The 18,342-nt window shown below is 44.0% G+C and overlaps 1 protein-coding gene across 1 annotated transcript in view; it reads left to right on the forward strand.

Moving 5' to 3' along the window:
* Positions 1–8,979: 8,979 nt before the first annotated feature.
* KCNU1 (potassium calcium-activated channel subfamily U member 1) overlaps positions 8,980–18,342 on the forward strand; it is a 143,143-nt gene continuing 133,780 nt past the window's right edge. The window contains exons 1-2 of the mRNA XM_052661510.1: positions 8,980–9,168; positions 12,785–12,901. Coding sequence (XP_052517470.1) covers positions 8,980–9,168; positions 12,785–12,901 — 306 coding nt within the window. The remainder of the gene's footprint in view (positions 9,169–12,784; positions 12,902–18,342) is intronic.

Raw genomic sequence — 18,342 nt, forward strand, 5'->3', positions numbered from 1 at the left:
AATAGTGTTTGCAGCAAGAAAGGTCCAAGCAGAAGAAAATATTTTAAGTGGAAATGCAGTAAAATAATTTACTATTTTGGTTCTTTCATTAGATTTATTAATCCAAGGATGATGCCTCAGGGCAAGGATTAACTTTGCAAACCTAAATTCAGTTTGTCTGACTCCTGAAAATCCAAAGGGGAAAGGTCTCCAGAGCAACCCGATCCCAAACTCATGAGATTCCTGTGCAGGGTCCCAAACATCCCCTCTCTCCAGCTTCCTTGAGCTAAGCCAAGGCAGCATGGACAAATAAAGGAAGACACAGGCTTTGTTTCATCCACCATTTCTCAGGACTCCATTTCTTCCCCAACTCTGAGCAGAAAACTGGAAAGGTGTGATTTTAGAAGGGCTCATTCACCTGTGCCCCAAGGTGGAAAAAAACAAACAAAAACACACACAAAAAAACCCTAACCCTTTTTTAAAAAGCGGGGAGCAGGTAGTGGTGGGAGGGCCTTGAAGGCAAAAATTAGTCGCTGTTGCTCCCTAATGGCAAGATTTCCAAAGAACTACCTTCGCTTTGGTGCTCTTCCCTGGTGGCTCAGATGGTAAAAATCTGCCTGCAATGCAGGAGACAAGGGTTTGCTCCCTGGATCAGGAAGATCCCCTGGAGAAGGGAATGGCAAACCACTCCGCTCCAGTATTCTTGCCTGGAGAATTCCATGGACAGAAGGTCACAAAGAGTCAGGGATGAGTGAGTGACTCACACACACACACACACACACACACACACACACACACCCCTTTGCTTTGGTGAGTACGGTGGTCCCTGGTGTCCCCAGAAAGTTGGTTCTAGGACCACTCACACCAAAACCCCAGATGCTCAAGTCTCTTATATATAAAATGACACGGGATGGTTGGCCCTTCAAATCTGCCGAGTTTCACATCCACAGATACGGGGGGCTGACTGTTAACTGCGGTGGCACCTGGCCCCAGCTCTTGGCACTAGTGGTTACAGACAGTGTAAATGTGGAGGGGTCAGGGATCTTGCTCAGCGATGGCTGCTCCATGGAGTTGGGCTTTCTCAACCAGCAAATAGTATGTTGCCAGCAAATTGCTTTCTCCTTTCCCTGTCTCTCCTGGCCAGAAAGGTTGCGATCCATCATTCTTCTATAGCATTCTCCTGCTCCACCCCCCAAATAAGTTCATTGCTTCTTAGAAGTCAGATCAAAAGATGTTTTAAAATACTCAGGAGGCCCAAAGATCTTACCAAAGAAACTGCCCATTGGAGCTTGACGATGACTAACCCTTGTAGGTTTATCTTTTTCCTTCCAAAATGCCATGCATTTGGATTGGGAGGGGGTTGGGGGGGGGTGGGGATGATAACTTTGCTTTCATAAATTGAATAATATATTCCTCTGCCTTGATCTCCTCATTTAAAAAAAAGAACTTCGGGATAAATAGATTTAATGCTCAATAATTCTTATACCTCAATGCTTATCTACATAGTTTTTGCATATTATATTTTAAAAAGCCCTTACTTCAAGGACATACTACAAGAAGAAAATAAGTGTATTAATGCAGCATTTACATTGAAACTCTATATCAAGGGCATTGCTTATAGAGGCAGTTTTTAGACAAATGCAATTAAAATCACAATGCTGATGAAAAAAGTCAGAAATACTAATAAAGAGGGCAACATTACCCTTTGATGAGAGAAATAATAGAGCTGGGCGAATAAGCCGAGCTCTGTTTTAGAAGATGTTAACCAGTCTCAGAGCATTTCATTTGCCTCATGCATGCTTGTTATTTGTTGGGGTTTTCTTTAAAAATAAGTAGATGAAAAGAAATTTGGTTTCTAGAAGTTATTTTTTAATCTATGGAGTTTTCATTTCTCTCCTGACATACTTGGAAAACTGTTGGATTGTTTCCCCAAAACTAACATGGAGCTAAAAATCCAGTCCTTTCATCTCCTGCTGAAACTCACAAGGAGACTGGGGTATTTGGAGAGGGGTGTGTGGATGAGTGCACCAATTCAGTGGGAGCTGATACAGAAATGATGGCTTTCATCTCCTCTGCTGTTGGCGACAATTCCGTTTTTCAATCTAATTTCCACGTTGGATATGATTTTACCTAGAAACTCGAACACACTGTTCACTGAAATTGGGATATTGGAAACACACTCACATAGTACCTAGAGGACTCATGCAACCAGCTGCTGGTACAATGCTTGGTTATCCACCTTACCTTGGCCATGGTAGACCAGTAGTTCTAAACAGGAGCAGGCAAGAGGAGGGACACAGCAATGGCTTCGTGATTCTTGCATTGGAACCCCAGCCGGAATCGTTGGTTGGAGCTGCCAACACAGGCCTCCCCGTGGTTCCTCTCACACCACTCTTGTTGATGGGCATTAAGCATTCCAGTGAGGTCACCAGCTTCATGTTCAGCTGGCCTGATTGCTGGAGAGGCTGATTGCATTGTTCACTGTCCTGAAAAGATTTTTTTCAGACTCTCAAGAATCCATAGAGATTGTATGAAAAAAGAAACAAAACTCCAGAGTTATGAACTATTTAATTTATCCTTCTATTCTTTCAAAAGGGACAGAGTCACAGAGGATAGAGAAAACCTCAACAGAAAATGGGTTTTTAGTCCGTTTAGAAGCTCTGTGCTTTATAGAACTTGTCTCTGAGCTTCTATTTTTCATTTCTCCTTTCTCCTTCTTTCCTGGGACGAGTCTTCCATCTTCTTCAGTTCAGCCGCTCAGTCGTGTCTGACTCTTTGTGACCCTATGGACTATATAGCACGGGCTTCCCTGTCCATCACCAACTCCCAGAGCTTGTTCAAACTCATGTCCATCAAGTCAGGGATGCCATCCAACCGTCTCATCCTCTGTCGTCCCCTTCTTCTCCTGCCTTCAGTCTTTCCCAGCATCAGGGTCTTTTCCAGTGAATCAGCTCTTCGCATCAGGTGGCCAAAGTATTGTAGTTTCAGCTTCAGCATCAGTCCTTTCAATGAATAGTCAGGACTGATTTCCTTTAGGATTGACTGGTTGGATCTCCTTGCAGTCCAAGGGACTCTCAGAAGTCTTTTCCAACACCACAGTTCAAAAGCATCAATTCTTCAGCGCTCAGCTTTCTTTATGGTCCAACTCTCCCAGCCATACATGACCACTGGAAAAACCATAGCTTTGACTAGACGGACCTTTGTCCGCATCTTTGTCCATCCTCTTAAAAACAACAAAACCAGAACCACCAACCAAAACCCTGCTTTTGTCTATTTCCTTATGAAATACTTCCATCTACTGGCCAAGAAGGGAAGGCTCATGTCTCAACACTTTCGTGCTACTTGTACTGGGATTTATGAGGACCACTCTCCAAATGTCTAGTACAATAATCGGAAATAAAAAATCAGAAATTTAAAGATATTGTGGAAATTCTTTACTTTGAACCTAGCAGTTCACCCAAGTAAACTTACCTACCCCATGTATTTGACCCATGTTTACAGTTTGTAAATACCCCCAAATGAAGTATAAGTCTGCTGAGAGAGCAAATTAGTGAGAAGAGATGGGAGACCAGGCAGAGAGATAGGAAGAGATGGCCTCTCTCCCAAAACAGCATCTTTCTAATCAAATAGCCCAGGGTACAAGGTTCTGGATTTAGAGATGGAATCAGAGATTATGGCTTAGGTAACTATTTCCTCTGTGAAGAAAAGTAATTCCTTGAGACCTGAAAAGAAATAAAATTGTGTTCCAAGTTAACTTATCAAAGGAGATACCCTTTCAATAAAAACGTCACTCAGAAATGACGCTTCTTACGTCTTGCTCATTTGTTTTTAATTTTGTACATTTTGTACCTGTGGCTCATTTGTTTTCTGCATCTGGAATTTTGTACCTCTTAATGTCCCTCGCCTATTTCTCATCTCCTTCACCACTTCCTCTTTATCCATTTGTCTACTGATGGGCACTTAGGTTGCTTCCATATTGTGGCTACCGTAAACAATACTGCAATGAACGTAAGCTTGTATGTACTTTTTTGATATAGTGTGTTTTCTTTGGATCAATACTGAGGAGCGGAATCGCTGGACCATATGATAGTTCTATTTTCAATTTTTTGAGAAATCTCCATACAGTTTTCCATAATGACTGAACCAACCTGCATCCCCACCAACAGTGCATGAGGGTTTCTTTTTCTCCTTGCTACTTCTCTTTTTTTTTTTTGAAGATATTTTTATGTGGACCATCTTTAAACTTTTTAATTGAATTTGTTACAACATTGCTTCTGTTTAGGTTTTTTGGCTCTGAGGCATGTTGGATCTTAGCTCCCCAACCAGGAATCGAAGCTGTACCCCCTGCATTGGAAGGTGAAGTCTTAACCACTGGACTGCCTGGGAGTGAAAGTGAAGTCGCTCAGTCGTGTCTGACTCTTCGCGACCTCATGGACTGTAGCCTTGTAGCCTATCAGGCTCTTCCGTCCATGGGATTTTCCAGGCAAGAGTGCTGGAGTGGATTGCCATTGCCTTCTCCAGGGGATCTTCCCAACCCAGGGATCGAACCCGGGTCTCCTGCACTGCAGGCAGAGGCTTTACCGTCTGAGCCCCCAGGGAAGCCCTGCTGGGAAGGACTGCCTGGGCAGTCCCTTGCAATTTCTTTTTGATGATAGCCATTCTGACAGGTGTGAGGTGATATCTCATTGTGGTTTTGACTTGCGTTTTCCTGGTAATTAGTGATGTTGAGCATCTTTTCATGTGTCTGTTGGCCATCTGTAAGTTTTTTTTGGAAAAAAAATATCTATTCAGATTCTCTGCCCATTTTTAATTGGGCTGTTTGAGTTTCTTTGATATCGCATTATATGAGTTTCTTGTTCATTTTGAGAAAAGAATCCATATGGGAAATGAGGTCAGAGAGTGGAATATGGAAAGATGTTTACAATCTATTAGCGAACTAATCTGGGTTTACAGAATTAAAGATTCATAATGTGTCAGAGGGCTTCCCTGGTGGCTCAGAGGTTAAAGCATCTGCCTCCAATGTGGGAGACCCAGGTTTGATCCCTGAGTCAGCAAGATCCCCTGGAGAAGGAAATGGCAATCCACTCTAGTATTCTTGCCTGGAAAATCCCATGGACGGAGAAGCCTAGTAGGTTACAGTCCACAGGGTCGCAAAGAGTCGGACATGACTGAGCGACTTCACCAATGTGTCAAAGCTGGTAGAATCTCAAACACCAGAACAGACTCCTCACTTTACTGAGGCAATGGTTAGGATTGGAGGTGCATGAGAAGCCCATGGCAAGACTTCCACTTTAGAAGTAAACCCACAAATTCAACAAAAAACAAAACTGGAAGTTTCTGTCTGGATTTTAATACAAGTACATTGTTTATAAAATACATAATAAAAAAGCCAATAATTCCTAAAAACATATGCTCACCAAAAATAGAATGGGCATTCTGTTGGGCTAAAATCCCTACCACAGTGGACCGTCTTCTGTGCTCTGTCCACTTAGAATAAATGGGGAACACCAGAGAAAAGGAAAAAAGTGCAATGTCTTTTTTAAAGGGCGAGTTTCAATAGCTCAGAGATGTAAATAGAATATGGATTAAATCTTCCTCAAAAGAAAGCTTTCCTTAAAATTGATTCATCTCCTATCCTGCCTATTCCATGCAAATTTACAGAGAGGAATTAAACCAAAAATGAAAATTGAAGAAGGTGAAAGGTAAAGATTTGGTGACTAAAATAGCTTCTCAGAAACATCTTGAGAGACAGTATAGCATTTCCAAAGTGATGGATGTATTAAGTCAACAAGAAGATTCCTATCTCAGAAATAGCTTCTTCTGTGGAGTGAGTATCCTGTGGAGCTGAAACCATCTTCGACTTTAGACCTGGTTTTGTCATTGACTAGCTGCCTAAACTGAGGCCTAATACGTCTTGACCAGTGTGTTTGACCGTTGCTGTGGATGTACCTGGGGGTATAAAATAAACCCCTGCTTGTCAAAGTGGAAGGGAGGGTTGAATCATTAACTGGGATGGATGCTTTTAGGCCCTTAAAAGATAATATTGCAATATTATTTGTTATTTTCAGAAGCATTAAAAGCATAGGCACGCACACACACACACACACACACGTTCATGAGTGTTGCTCCGTACACTTAAAAAATGAAGTTCTTACTTTCTCAGATGCATGTTTCTTGAAGAGAGCAAATTTTTTAAATGAAACATTTATTCAATCTCATTATAAAGTATAATTTTTCCAGAATATTTGAGTGCCCAGAGGTAAATTACAGAGATGTGTACAAAGTGAAGCTATTTTTCTAATGAAATCACTGGCATGTTAAAAAATTCATCTGAACTGAAAAAAAAAGAAAAAGTTAATCAGTAGCAGAGTCTTCATTTCCTAAGTGCGATCTTAAAGGCATAGCAGTGAAAGGTCCCACATGGACCACCCGGAAGTACCAGGTAGAGGGCGGGGTCAGCCTGGACGTGGCCACGCCCTCATTCCCGCCTGCAGACCTGACTCCCCGGACTCCGTTGTCTCACCCCTGCCCACTTGTCTCCACCCAGCGTCTTGCCTGGACTGACCTCTTCTCTGGACCAGTGCTTTGTCTGCGTGGAAGCCAGGACCATCCTTTTATGACCGGCATTCTCTCACTTAACTCTCTTCTTAAAAATCCTTCAACCGTTTCCTCTTAAGATAAAGTTTTCGTTTTATTTATTTATTTTTGGCTGATTTGGATCTTCGTTGCTGCATGCAGGCTTTCTTGAGTTGTGATGTGCGGGCTTCTCCTTGCAGTGGCTTCTCTTGTCGCGGAGTGCGGAGTCTAGGCACACGGGCCTCAGCAGTTACAGCCCGTGGGCTAGTAGCTGCGGTACACGGGCTGAGTTGCTCTGCAGCAGGGGTACTCTTTCCAGGCCAGGCGCTCAGCTCATGTGCCCTGGGGTGGATTCTTAACCACTGGACCTCCATGAAAGTCCCAAGATGAAGTTTTTGGTACTTTTTTTTTTAATCGAAAACTGGAACACGAAGTTTCCCTCCTGACATCCCCAGCCTTCCCTTGGGCCACTGCTTTCCAGCTAACCAGCCTGTGCAGAAGTGCCATTTCCCTTCCACCTTCACCTACGAGAGACCCCCAGCCTCACAACATTTGTCCAGCTCCCCCAAGCCCACAGAGGCTCTGGGCCTAGGTAGCTTCCCCCGTTTCAGACCCCAGCTTCAAACACAATCGGCATACTCAAGTCAGCCTCCTGAGCACATCTGGGGAGCCTCAGCTGGGTGAGGGCCCTCCTTCTACATACTTGACTTCTTCCCTAGACACGTGGCCAGTTTCTAATTGTAACTGTTTTCCTTTGACAGCTGGATCCCCTGGGAAGGGATGAACTAGTCTTTTTTATTCTCCATCGTGCTTCCAGTTCTTGGAATATAGTATCTGCTCAACGTGCGTGCTAGGAGGCACATATACACAGACACACACACCATGCCACTGGGTATACACACACACACCCCACTGCCATGTCCTGTGCATATACACACTCGGCTGATAGCACTTCTTTCAGAGGACAGGTAGTACTTTGACAATATTAAATGGCAAACGTCAGGAGGTGGAAAAATATCATTGGTGATGACAGCTTAACCAGACTAAGTCAACAAGGTGAATGAACTTCGACTTGGAAACTGTGATCTTATTTTCCACATATCTATAGGCATATAGTGTGAGTGTGTGATATGAACAAAATCCTTCCTCCTTTGGTCCTGTCCTTCCTTCTCCCCTCCCTCCCTCCTTTCCTTCCCCCTTCCCTTCCTTTCTTTATCTGTTTCCTCCTTTTCTTTAGAATCAATGCCATTCATAACAAGAACTCTACTAGCTAAGCGTACCTTTTCTTGTATCGTTTTGTGCTTTTCACAATACGATCCCACTACCTTATTGAGTTCTTAAAGATGCCATCAAGTCTGTATTATCTTAAAGTAAGACTGTTAAAAAGTAAGTGACTTGGAAGCCCCTACATAGTAACTTAACAGAAGGACTGTGTTTGGAGCTCAGAGCTTTGGACTCCTAGAACAGAGTTCTTTATCATGCTGCCCTCTGCTAGCCAATGAGCTTAATGACAGCCTTTTGTGAAAATTGTAGGTAAACTGAAAGGAAGGAAATCTGCCCGTGGTAGCCTTACTAGGAAAAGCTATCACTATCATTTGCCACGGGTAGCCGAGTCAAGGCGGGCCCCAAAGGACAGACAACAGCATGAAGAAGACTCATCTTCACAATAATTGGGGGAACTAGCCCCTCCGCCGGGCACTGACATTTTGCCCACTACTTGTGCACATCGAAAGGCATGACATTCCTTACACCTCTGAAAACACCAGAGGAAATAAAAGCTATTGCTCTCATTTTGAACTTTGCCTCTACCGGACCAAAGGGTTTGCTGACAGGGCAGGGATCAAAGCAAAAAAGGAGAGAGTCCCACAAAAGAAGAGATGGGGGGAACGGGTTCCTGAGCTCAAAAGCAATCAACCAGTGCTCCCCCTCACAAAGTTGCCTCCTGCAACTCCTGTACTCTGCCTTTCCGACTGAGAGGATACACAAAAATCCTGAAGTCCTCCTCTCATCCGTCCCTCTGAGGTTCCTGAGACTGTGGTATCGCTCAGGAGAAGAGTCAGCCTGTGGACTCACGCACGATTCGAGGTCATCTCAGTCAAAACAGAAGCTCTCTTAAAGTTGCTTGCACAAGCCAGATAGATGGCCCCTTGACCATGGCCACGAAGGATGCAGCTTTCTCAAGGTCATGGAGAAAGTCAGTAACAGCATCCCATCTAGAATTCTGGTCTTCCGAGGACCCACGTCCTGGACCTTCTGCTATTCATTCAGTTGCATCCTGTGAGTCAGCACCTCATTGGTTACTGGACCCCTTCACTGTTGCTGCATGAGGGGTTAGGACCCTGACACGCTGAACTCTAATTCCTGGAATCGTTACCATGTGATCATGACATCACAGAGGAGGCCACCGGACAGTTCTGTCTCAAGATGTTTCTAACCAAGACAAAGGATGATCTTGAGGAAGGCGCAGGGAAGTTATCTTGTACAACTGAGATCCAGGCGGTGTTTATTCTTTCCTCCATTGTAATCTTCTTCTGTGGATTCCTCGTCTTATTCATATCCAGGTTCATCAGGACAAGTTTTAAAAAATGGAAAAAGAGCAAGGGAATTTTCCTGGTCAGTTCCCCTGTTACAAAGATCAGAGACAGGTTTGGCTTGTGTTTGTGTTTGGAAGACCACAAAGGCATCTCCCAGTTTTCCCGGGCTAAGAGCTGTGGTGGAGTGACTTAGAAATGTGTCCACCCTGCTCGGGGCAGGACGCCAGGCCGTCATTCCAAAGGGCACAGCTACATGGCCAGGCCTCCTCTCCCACCTCTGGGAGAAGCAATGTGGGCGATGCTGAATGTTAGCTCTGGAAACAGAGGTCACTGATTTGAAAAAACATCTACTAAGACTGAGTTTCTGGTGGCTCAGAAGGTAAAGAATCTGACTTCAATGCTGGAGAACTGGGTTCGATCCCTGGGTTGGGAAGATTCCCCTGGAGGAAGGAATGGCTACTCACTCCAGTATTCTGGCTTGGAGAATTTCACGGACAGAGGAGCCTGGGGGGCTACAGGCCATGGGGTTGCAAAGGGTCGGACACAACTGAGCAACTAAGCACGCACAGCACTCTGTCTATGCTTCTATTTCGAATTTTAAAATGACAGTCGTGTTAGGTACCACGAGGGAGGCAGAAGAGATACCAGGGTCAACCTCACTTTTCCGGATCGTTCATGCAAGAGGTTCAGGTACTCAGAAGTGTACACTGCCTTTTATACACGTTAAAACAACTCAGGAAGCTGTACACACGCACCCACAGAAACCCATGCACACGTTGCACGTGTCATCCAGCCGCAAATGCAGAGACACTTTTTTATGCCCAAACAAGCTTGCAAGGGTGGGGGCTGTTGAATAACAGCTGGAAAATGATAATGGTAAAGAGCCATGGTATCTTATCCAGGGAAAACTCTGCTTAAGAGACTGTTGCTGTTCTTCTTCAGTCACTAAGCCTTGTCCAACTCCTTGCAACCCCATGGAGCCCGCTAGGCTCCTCTGTCCATAGGGATTTTTCAAGCAAGTATACCAGGTTAGGTTGCCATTTACTTCTCCAGTAATCCTCCCAACCCAGGGATCAAACCCTTGTCTCCTGCATTGGCAGGCGGATTCTTTGCCACGGAGCCATCAGGGAAGCTGGCTTAAAGGAATAGAAACACTCAAATGCTACATAATGGCTATTCCAGTACCAGTGGTTGAATGCTCTCAGTCATTTTTCCCCAGCTTCATTTCTCTGATTTCCAAAACAAAACACATTTCAACTGTGTTTTGCAATTAATCCTGAACAGTTCCTTGAAACACTGACTCTTGATGCTAAACACTAACATAAAAGAATTTATAACTAGGTAATTTTTTCAGGGCATTGGCAATGTAATTACATGAAATTCAGGTATCTGCATTTGAGAAGTGTCCAATATGGAAGTTTATAGTTGTTTTTTTTTTTTTTTTTTTTTGCTAAATGAGCTTGCTGTGTGCTCAGTCATGTTTGACTCTTGGTGACCTTATGGACTTGCAGTCTACCCAGACTCCTCTGTCCATGGGTTTTCCTGGCAAGAATACTGGGGTGGGTTGCATTTCCTCCTCAAGGGGATCTTCCCCGTCCAGAGATTGAACCTGAGTTTTGCCCGTCTCCTGCATTGCGGGCAGATTCTTTACCACTGAGTTCCCAGGGAAGCCCCAGTGCTATTACTAATTATTTCTAGATTAAAGACAACAAGCAGTGGCATTACAACTGGAAAAAGAATCCTGGGGTTCTGACTGCTTAGTGATACTACTGGGATGCACAAATGGGTAGTGGATATAGTGAACCTGCCTTCTATCTTTAGTTTATTTTTTTTAGTGCACAACTAAATTGGTAGAATTATTTAGTCTCCTTAGATTTCTGCTTCCAGAAGTGTATCTTCTCCCCCATTATATTCATTTTTTCTGTGGTTTACAAAAATTTGAGAACCCATTTGTCCACAAACATTTGCTGTATTTTTCATGTCTTTCTTTTGATATGATTTATGTCTGCCTTCCAGTCCAGAGGTACCTTTCACTTCAGAGAGGAAGAAGATGTTGCAAAATGTTAATCAGTGGGGTCATAGCAACCAACAGACTGTGCAGTTCTTTTAAATCCTGAGGAGAGAGTTTGATAACAATTGAATGACTTCTTAATAATTTGTTAGATCTAATTGAATTGAGAGTGTTGTATTTTTCTCTAAGCCTTTGGGAATGTTGGCCTAATGCAAAAATGCTACAAAGCTAGGTACTGTGGAAAGTTGTTTTAAAAAAATGATTTGGAGAGTCATAATTTTCTCCTTAAATGTGCATTTTTAAAGATTTACTACATTCATAAGTACGATTTTATTATATCTTAGGGCCAATTTGTTTTCCCACAGAAGGCACCTCGATTTTATAATGGAATTCAAATGAGTGTTCCATATTCATGCCATTGAATATCTTTAAAAAAAAAAAATTGATGCCCAGACAACTTCCCAGGAATGCACAGGATGAGTCATAGGTATTAGAGGCAATCATTGATGGAGATATGAACTCTATCAAATAGTCATTTAATGAGACTTCTTACCATTCATAAAATATAGATAGAGGAATTATATCATTTCAAGAGCCTGGCTCCACATGAAATGAGCTTTTCTAAAAGTCAGAGGTCTTAGTCTACGTGGTGAGATCAATGCCCATTCACTTGTGTCTTTTTGTGGACTAGTTCAAGACTAACAGACCCAGAGGCGAATTCAGCCTCCAGTCTGTCTTCATTGCCTGCCCACGAGTATGTCATTTAATTTTGCTATACCTCAGTTTCCTTCAGTATAAAATGGATTCAATCAGACTTACTTTGTCTACCTCATAAGATTATTATAAATTTCAAATACAGTCATCCCTTGGTATCAGCAACAGGTTGGTTGCAGGACATCCCCCCCATACCCAGATCTGAGGGTGCTCAAGTCCCTTATATAAAAGGGCATAGTACTTGCACATTCTTTGTGCAAGTCTCCAGTAAACTTCAAATCATTTCTAGATGAGTTATAATAACAAGTACAATGTAAATGCTGTGTAACTAGAGGCCAACACCCCACAAATTCAAGCTTTGTCTTCTGGAACTTTCTGGAATTGTTTTTCCAACTATTTCCATCTGATGTTGGTTGAATCTGCAGAGGTGGAACCCAAAGATTGTATAATAAGTAAAGGCATTTTATAAACATGAGGAAGGATCATAGTTTCAACAGGACAGGATACCAGATAAGGAATTAAAATCAACATAAAATGGCTAAACATTTCCCTCTTCTTTCTTGCTAAAAAACAAAACAAAACAGATACTTAACTAACCACCTAGAAATCCACTTGTAATCTTTGTTCTTTGTCCATGTATCTTGATGGAAAAGGATAAGACACTTATTCCCAGAGCAGAAAGAAGCTTGCTTCTCTCAACCCTGATCATTACGACAGAGTCAGTGTGAAGGGTGTGAGACAGACATGGCAAAGACTGACGGGTTCAGAAAGAAACTACTGCGGAAGAGCAGTAAAATGCAAACCGAGTCAGATTCATCCTGTGAAACATGGAAGAGGGGACTTAAGGTTCCTGGGGTGGGACAAGGTGGAGAAGTTCTGGCTGATGTCACAGCAGGAGATGCCATCAACCACGCATGAAACCCATGACCTCCTCTGAGACCCACTCTCCATTTCTTTCTCTTGCTTCTAGGAATTTAATTCAGGTAGCATGAGACGTAACCATTCAAGAAGTCTCACCTTCCAGGGCCACTTTCGTGATCGTATAGAAATGCTGCTCTCGGCACAGACTTTCGTGGGACAGGTATTGGTGAGTACATTCCCAGTGGCCACTTGCTAAAAGACTTTAGCCACGACTGTGATGCATGGTCCACGCAAAGGCGTCTGCCGTTCCCTGGTAGCCTTTCCCAGAACATCACTACCTCCTAATGGCTGTCTCCCTGCGTCTACGCTCTCCAACTTAGATTCTGCTTGCTTTTCCCTTTGGAGTGAAGAGAATCACTTGGCATTGTATTTTCTATTTATTGTCAGTCTATCCCCCAGAAGAAAAACTTGATTAGGGCAAAGATGGTGTGCATTCTGTTCTCCTTGCACGTAGATGGTTTGTTCTCTTTGTAATGTAGATGGATGCCGGGCATATAGCTGACGCTCAAATAATGTTGGTTTGTAGTGGATTCTCTGCTCCGTAAGGGACAGGTATTTCCCCCTCCTTTGATGCTAATAGCTTCCTTTCTTCAGTGTTGACATATATATACACTACCATATGTAACACATAGCTAGTGGGGAAGCTGCTGTCTAGCACAAAGGGTGCTCTGTGATGACCAGGAGGGTGGGATGGAGGGGTGGCTGGGAGGGAGGCTGAAGAGGGAGGGGATGTATGTATGCTTATAGCTGATTAATGTTGTTGTACAGCAGAAACCAACACAACATTGTATAGCTATTATCCTCCAATTAAAAATAAATTTTAAAAAGCTAGTCTTTTTTTGCCTCTGACTATTTATCATTTACTTCCTGTTTTCATCCAGGTAAACTCTGATGCATTAAATTCAATCCAGGCATCATCTCATCAGGGAAATTTTACCTTATCTCCCTAGCTCTCTTGGTAAAGACTCTGCCTGCAGTGCAGGAGACCTGGGTTCAATCCCTGGGTCAGGAAAATCTCCTGGAGAAGGAAATGGCAACCCACTCCAGTATTCTTGCCTGGAAAATCCTATGGACAGAGGAGCTTGGTGGCTACAGTCCAGGAGTCGCAAAGAGTCAGACATGACTAAGTGACTAAACCGCAACCACCGTATTAAGCTAAGAGTCCCCATCTCTAGGTTTCTATCATTTCTACTGTTCTTAAAATTATCTGTGCGTAAGCCTGTCTCCCCCCACTGCTCCATGGGCTCCTTGAGAGAAAAAGACCATATTGTGGGGGGAAAGTTTATACCCCATTGTCTAGAAATAGCAGACGCCCTGTAAATGAATATCACCCTGATCATCATTTCAGTAGTATTGTTTGATGTGAAACATTCAAAATCAGAATCTGTAACGTGAGGGTGTGCTGCCATCGCGTGGTAACACGGTGGAAGGAGCTGTGTGGGAACCAACGACGACCGTCTTTTGTGATTCATACATCGTTCTTTTCTAGCAAACTCAATGTTACTTAATTCAGATCTAACTAGCTTTTAAAACTTTAAGTACACAAGTAAAATTGCGTCGATGAACTCTGCAGTGAATACTGAATCATCTGAGAATGTGCCTCTCTCTTATTTTTTTTCTCCTAGAGTTTTGGTCTCTTTTTTGAAATCCTTATCCCCAAGACCTGTTAGAGAAGGATTTTCTGGTTCTTTTTTAAACTTTTATCAGGGATTTGTTGGTTAGGCTCTCGTCAAGGGTTCAAATCATGTCAGATTACATGTGGACAATGTTGGGACTAAAGTAGTCAAGGTGACTGGCATGAGGCGAAAGAACTTAACACCGTCTACCATATAAGCACTGCATATAGAGAGTGGGTGGGAAGGAATAAGCGTTGAGTACATGCCAATATATATTATTTAATGGTGGAAAAATTGTTCTTTTGATCTGACAGTTTATGATTAAATAGTTGGAACAATAGAAAGCAGAATAGTCTGGCACTGAAAGACAGAACTGAGAGTCTCTGTGAGGGTTCCAAGCAAGTGTGTATGAAAGGATGGGGTGGGGGGGGGATGGCTCCTTCCTTCCACCCATCCTTCCTTCATAATTTCCTTTCTTCCTTCTTTCCACAAATATTTGTTGTTTGTAACTACACGCAAAGAATATATTCTCGACATGGTGAAAAATGCAGGCAAGAGTCTTATACTGTGGGACTGAAATTCTCGTGGAGGTAGAAGTGATAAATATGTACATAAACAGAAGGGATAAATACAGATGGTTATCAGTAAAAGAATGATGAGGGGTATGTTTGAGAATTTTGGTGCTTTTGGAGTTAGACCATATTAGATGCAGTAATCGGAGAGGAAATCTCTGAAAAGGTAAGATTTGAGCTGAGACCTGAAGAATCAGAAGAATAAAGAGATTAAAGAGCGGAAGGAACAAGTTTCCTGTTTGAGAGAAGAGACTTGTGGAAGTAGGGGTTCAAATTACTGCAAACGCCAAATGAGGTTCCTGTGTCAGAGGCCAGGAGGTAGGAGAACAGTGCGGTCTGAGTAGAGATGGGAGGGCCTGCAATGCTTAGGTTGCTCAAATGGGAGGATTTATTCTGATGCAACAGGGAGTCATTGAGGAGTTTTTAAGAAGCATGGGTTGACACAGTCTAATTATGTTTATAATTTCAAGAGGCACTAAAGTTTGAAAATAAAGGAATTGTCAAAGGCAAACTAGTTTGTTTCATGATATGTGTGTGTGTGTGTGTCTGTGTTAATCGCTCAGTTGTGTCCAACTCTTTGCAGTCCCATGGACTGTAACCAGCTAGGTTTCTCTGTCACATGTGAGAGTGTGTGTGTGTGTCGGTTCAACTCAGTCGCTCAGTCGTGTCTGACTCTTTGGACATGGACTGCAGCATGCCAGGCTTCCCTGTCCACCACCAACTCCCAGAGCCTACTCAAACTCATGGCCATCAAGTCGGTGATGCCATCCAACCATCTCATCCTCTGTCGTCCCCTTCTCCTCCCACCTTCAATCTTTCCCAGCATCAGAGTCTTTTCAGATGAGTCAGTTCTTCACATCAGGTGGCCAGAATACTGAATCTTCAGCTTCAGCATCAGTCCTTCCAATGAACATTCAGGACTGATTTCCTTTAGGATGGACTGGGTGGATCTCCTGGCAGTCCAGGGGACTCTCAAGAGTCTTCTCCAACACCACAGTTCAAAAGCATCAATTCTTCGGTGCTCAGCTTTCTTTATAGTCCAACTCTCACATCCATACGTGACCACTGGAAAAACCATAGCCTTGACTAGACGGACCTTTGTTGGCAAAGTAATGTTTCTGCTTTTTAATATGCTGTCCAGGTTGGTCATAGCTTATCTTCCAAGGAGCAAGCGTCTTTTAATTTCATGGCTGCAACGACCATCTGCAGTGAATTTGGAGCCCCCCAAAATAAAGATGTAAGTGTGTGTGTGTGTGTATAGTGTATAATTAATATAACAATTGATATCACTTTTATCCTTCTTAATTTCAATATCTTGTTTTCCTCCATTTATTTTAATTTCTTCCCCCCCCCCCCCCCCCGGTCAGTTTTAATGAAAATCGTTCTATAGCACATGCTACCCCAGCCATTCAGGGTGAGAATTTTCTAATAAACCTTTTCTGAAACAAAAAACTGCTTCATTTCACACTATCCAAAGGTGTCCAACCCCAAGTTTGGGGATGAGTTGACTGGATGGGCCCTGAGTTTATTGGGAGAAATCCTCAAATCTTGACAGATGGCACCTCACAAAGGGCCGGCACAGTGAGTACTAGCTTCCAAAGAAAGAAGGATTGTTAAGGCAATGCAACGTCCTGTGCCTGACACACAGTGAGGCCAAACAAACTGAAATGTTGGAGTATGGAGCAGACAAAGGTTTATTGCAGGGCCATGCAAGGAGACCAGTGGTTCGTGCCCTGAAAAGCCCAAACTCCCACTTTCAGCAGAGTATTTTTAAAACCCACTGGCTGATGATGAGATAGCAGGGTGGTGTCATGGGGTTAACATTATCAGTCCTTAGGCTCTGGCCTGGGGCCAGGTGCTCAAGGTCATTAAATAGTTAACATCTTCCATTTGCTGGGGGCTTCCCAGGTAGCTCAGCTGGTAAAGAGTCCACCTGCAATGCAGGAGACCCCACTTGAATTGCTGGGTTGGGAAGTTCCCCTGAAGAAGGGATAGGCTACCCAGTCCAGTATACTTGCCTGGAGAATCCCCATGGATAGAGGTGCCTGGTGGGCTACAGTCCACGGGGTCGCAAAGAGTTGGACACAGCTGAGTGACTAAGCATATTTGTTGGAGAGGAGGAGGTTTTTTCCATTTGCAAAACAACTCAGGAAAAGTGCATCAAATGCTATTATCTAGGTGCTTCAGAGAGGAGCTAAAGCAGGAGACATGGAGGAAAGCATGCCCCACCCGCGTGGCCCCATGGGGCCCTGCGAGGCTGTGGGGTCAAGGAATGATAACCAAGCTGCTCCACCTTGTGAAGCTTGGCCTTGAAAAGGATCATCCTTCAGTTCAGTTCAGTTCAGTTGCTCAGTCGTGTCCAACTCTGTGACCCCATGGACTGCAGCACGCCAGGCCACCCTGTCCATCACCAATTCCCGGAGCTTACCCAAACTCATGTCCATTGAGTCGGTGATGCCATCCAACCATCTCATCCTCTGTCGTCCTCTTCTCCTCCTGCTCTCAATCTTTCCCAGAATCAGGGTCTTTTCAGATGAGTCAGCTCTTCGCATCAGGTGGCCAATCCTTACCTATAGGTTAAGGGGCAGAAGAGGCTCTGCTCTCCCCCTACTACCTGTGGTACCCAGCCCGGGTTGAGGTGGCCTTGGCCATCTTGTATTCATCACGCTTCCTTTAGATCATCACTGCGGTTCCCAGAAGCCTCCAGCAGCAACCGTGACACTCCTCAGACAACCATCCACAGGTACTTTTTCCTCTCAAGGTCAGGAAGCCACTGCACTGGTCAGCTCGCATCACAGAGGCCTCGTAGGAATGGGCACCAGACAGGTCCCTGCCCATCCCAGGCTCAGTTTCTCCATGCCCCATGCAAGGGAGTGCAGGAATGGAGTTTGATGTCTTTCTGTTCCTCTGCAGGAAGCAGTGTGGTACTTCTCAGACTGCTTCCTTTCCACACCTTCCTCATTCTATTCTGGGGTCCTGGCCAATAACTTCAGTTCAGTTCAGTCACTCAGTCATGTCCAACTCTTTGTGACCTCATGGACTGCTGCCATGGGCGGAGTTCCTCATGCTAGCTCCCTTGTTTGCGGCCTCCCGACCGTGAGAGGCACAGACTGCAGCACGCCAGGCTTCCCTGTCCGTCACCAGCTCCCAGAGCCTACTCAAACTCATGGCCATCAAGTCGGTGATGCCACCCAACCATCTCATCCTCTGTCATCCCCTTCTCCTCCCACCTTCAATCTTTCCCAGCATCAGGGTCTTTTCCAATGAGTCAGTTCTTCACATCAGGTGGCCAGAGTATTGAATTTTCAGCTTCAGCATCAGTCCTTCTGATGAACATTCAGGACTGATTTCCTTTAGGATGGACTGGGTGGATCTCCTGGCAGTCCAGGGGACTCTCAAGAGTCTTCTCCAAAGCTTTT

The sequence above is a fragment of the Budorcas taxicolor genome, chromosome 24 (genome assembly GCF_023091745.1).
Source record: "Budorcas taxicolor isolate Tak-1 chromosome 24, Takin1.1, whole genome shotgun sequence".
In the NCBI taxonomy this organism is placed as follows: Eukaryota; Metazoa; Chordata; class Mammalia; order Artiodactyla; family Bovidae; genus Budorcas; species Budorcas taxicolor.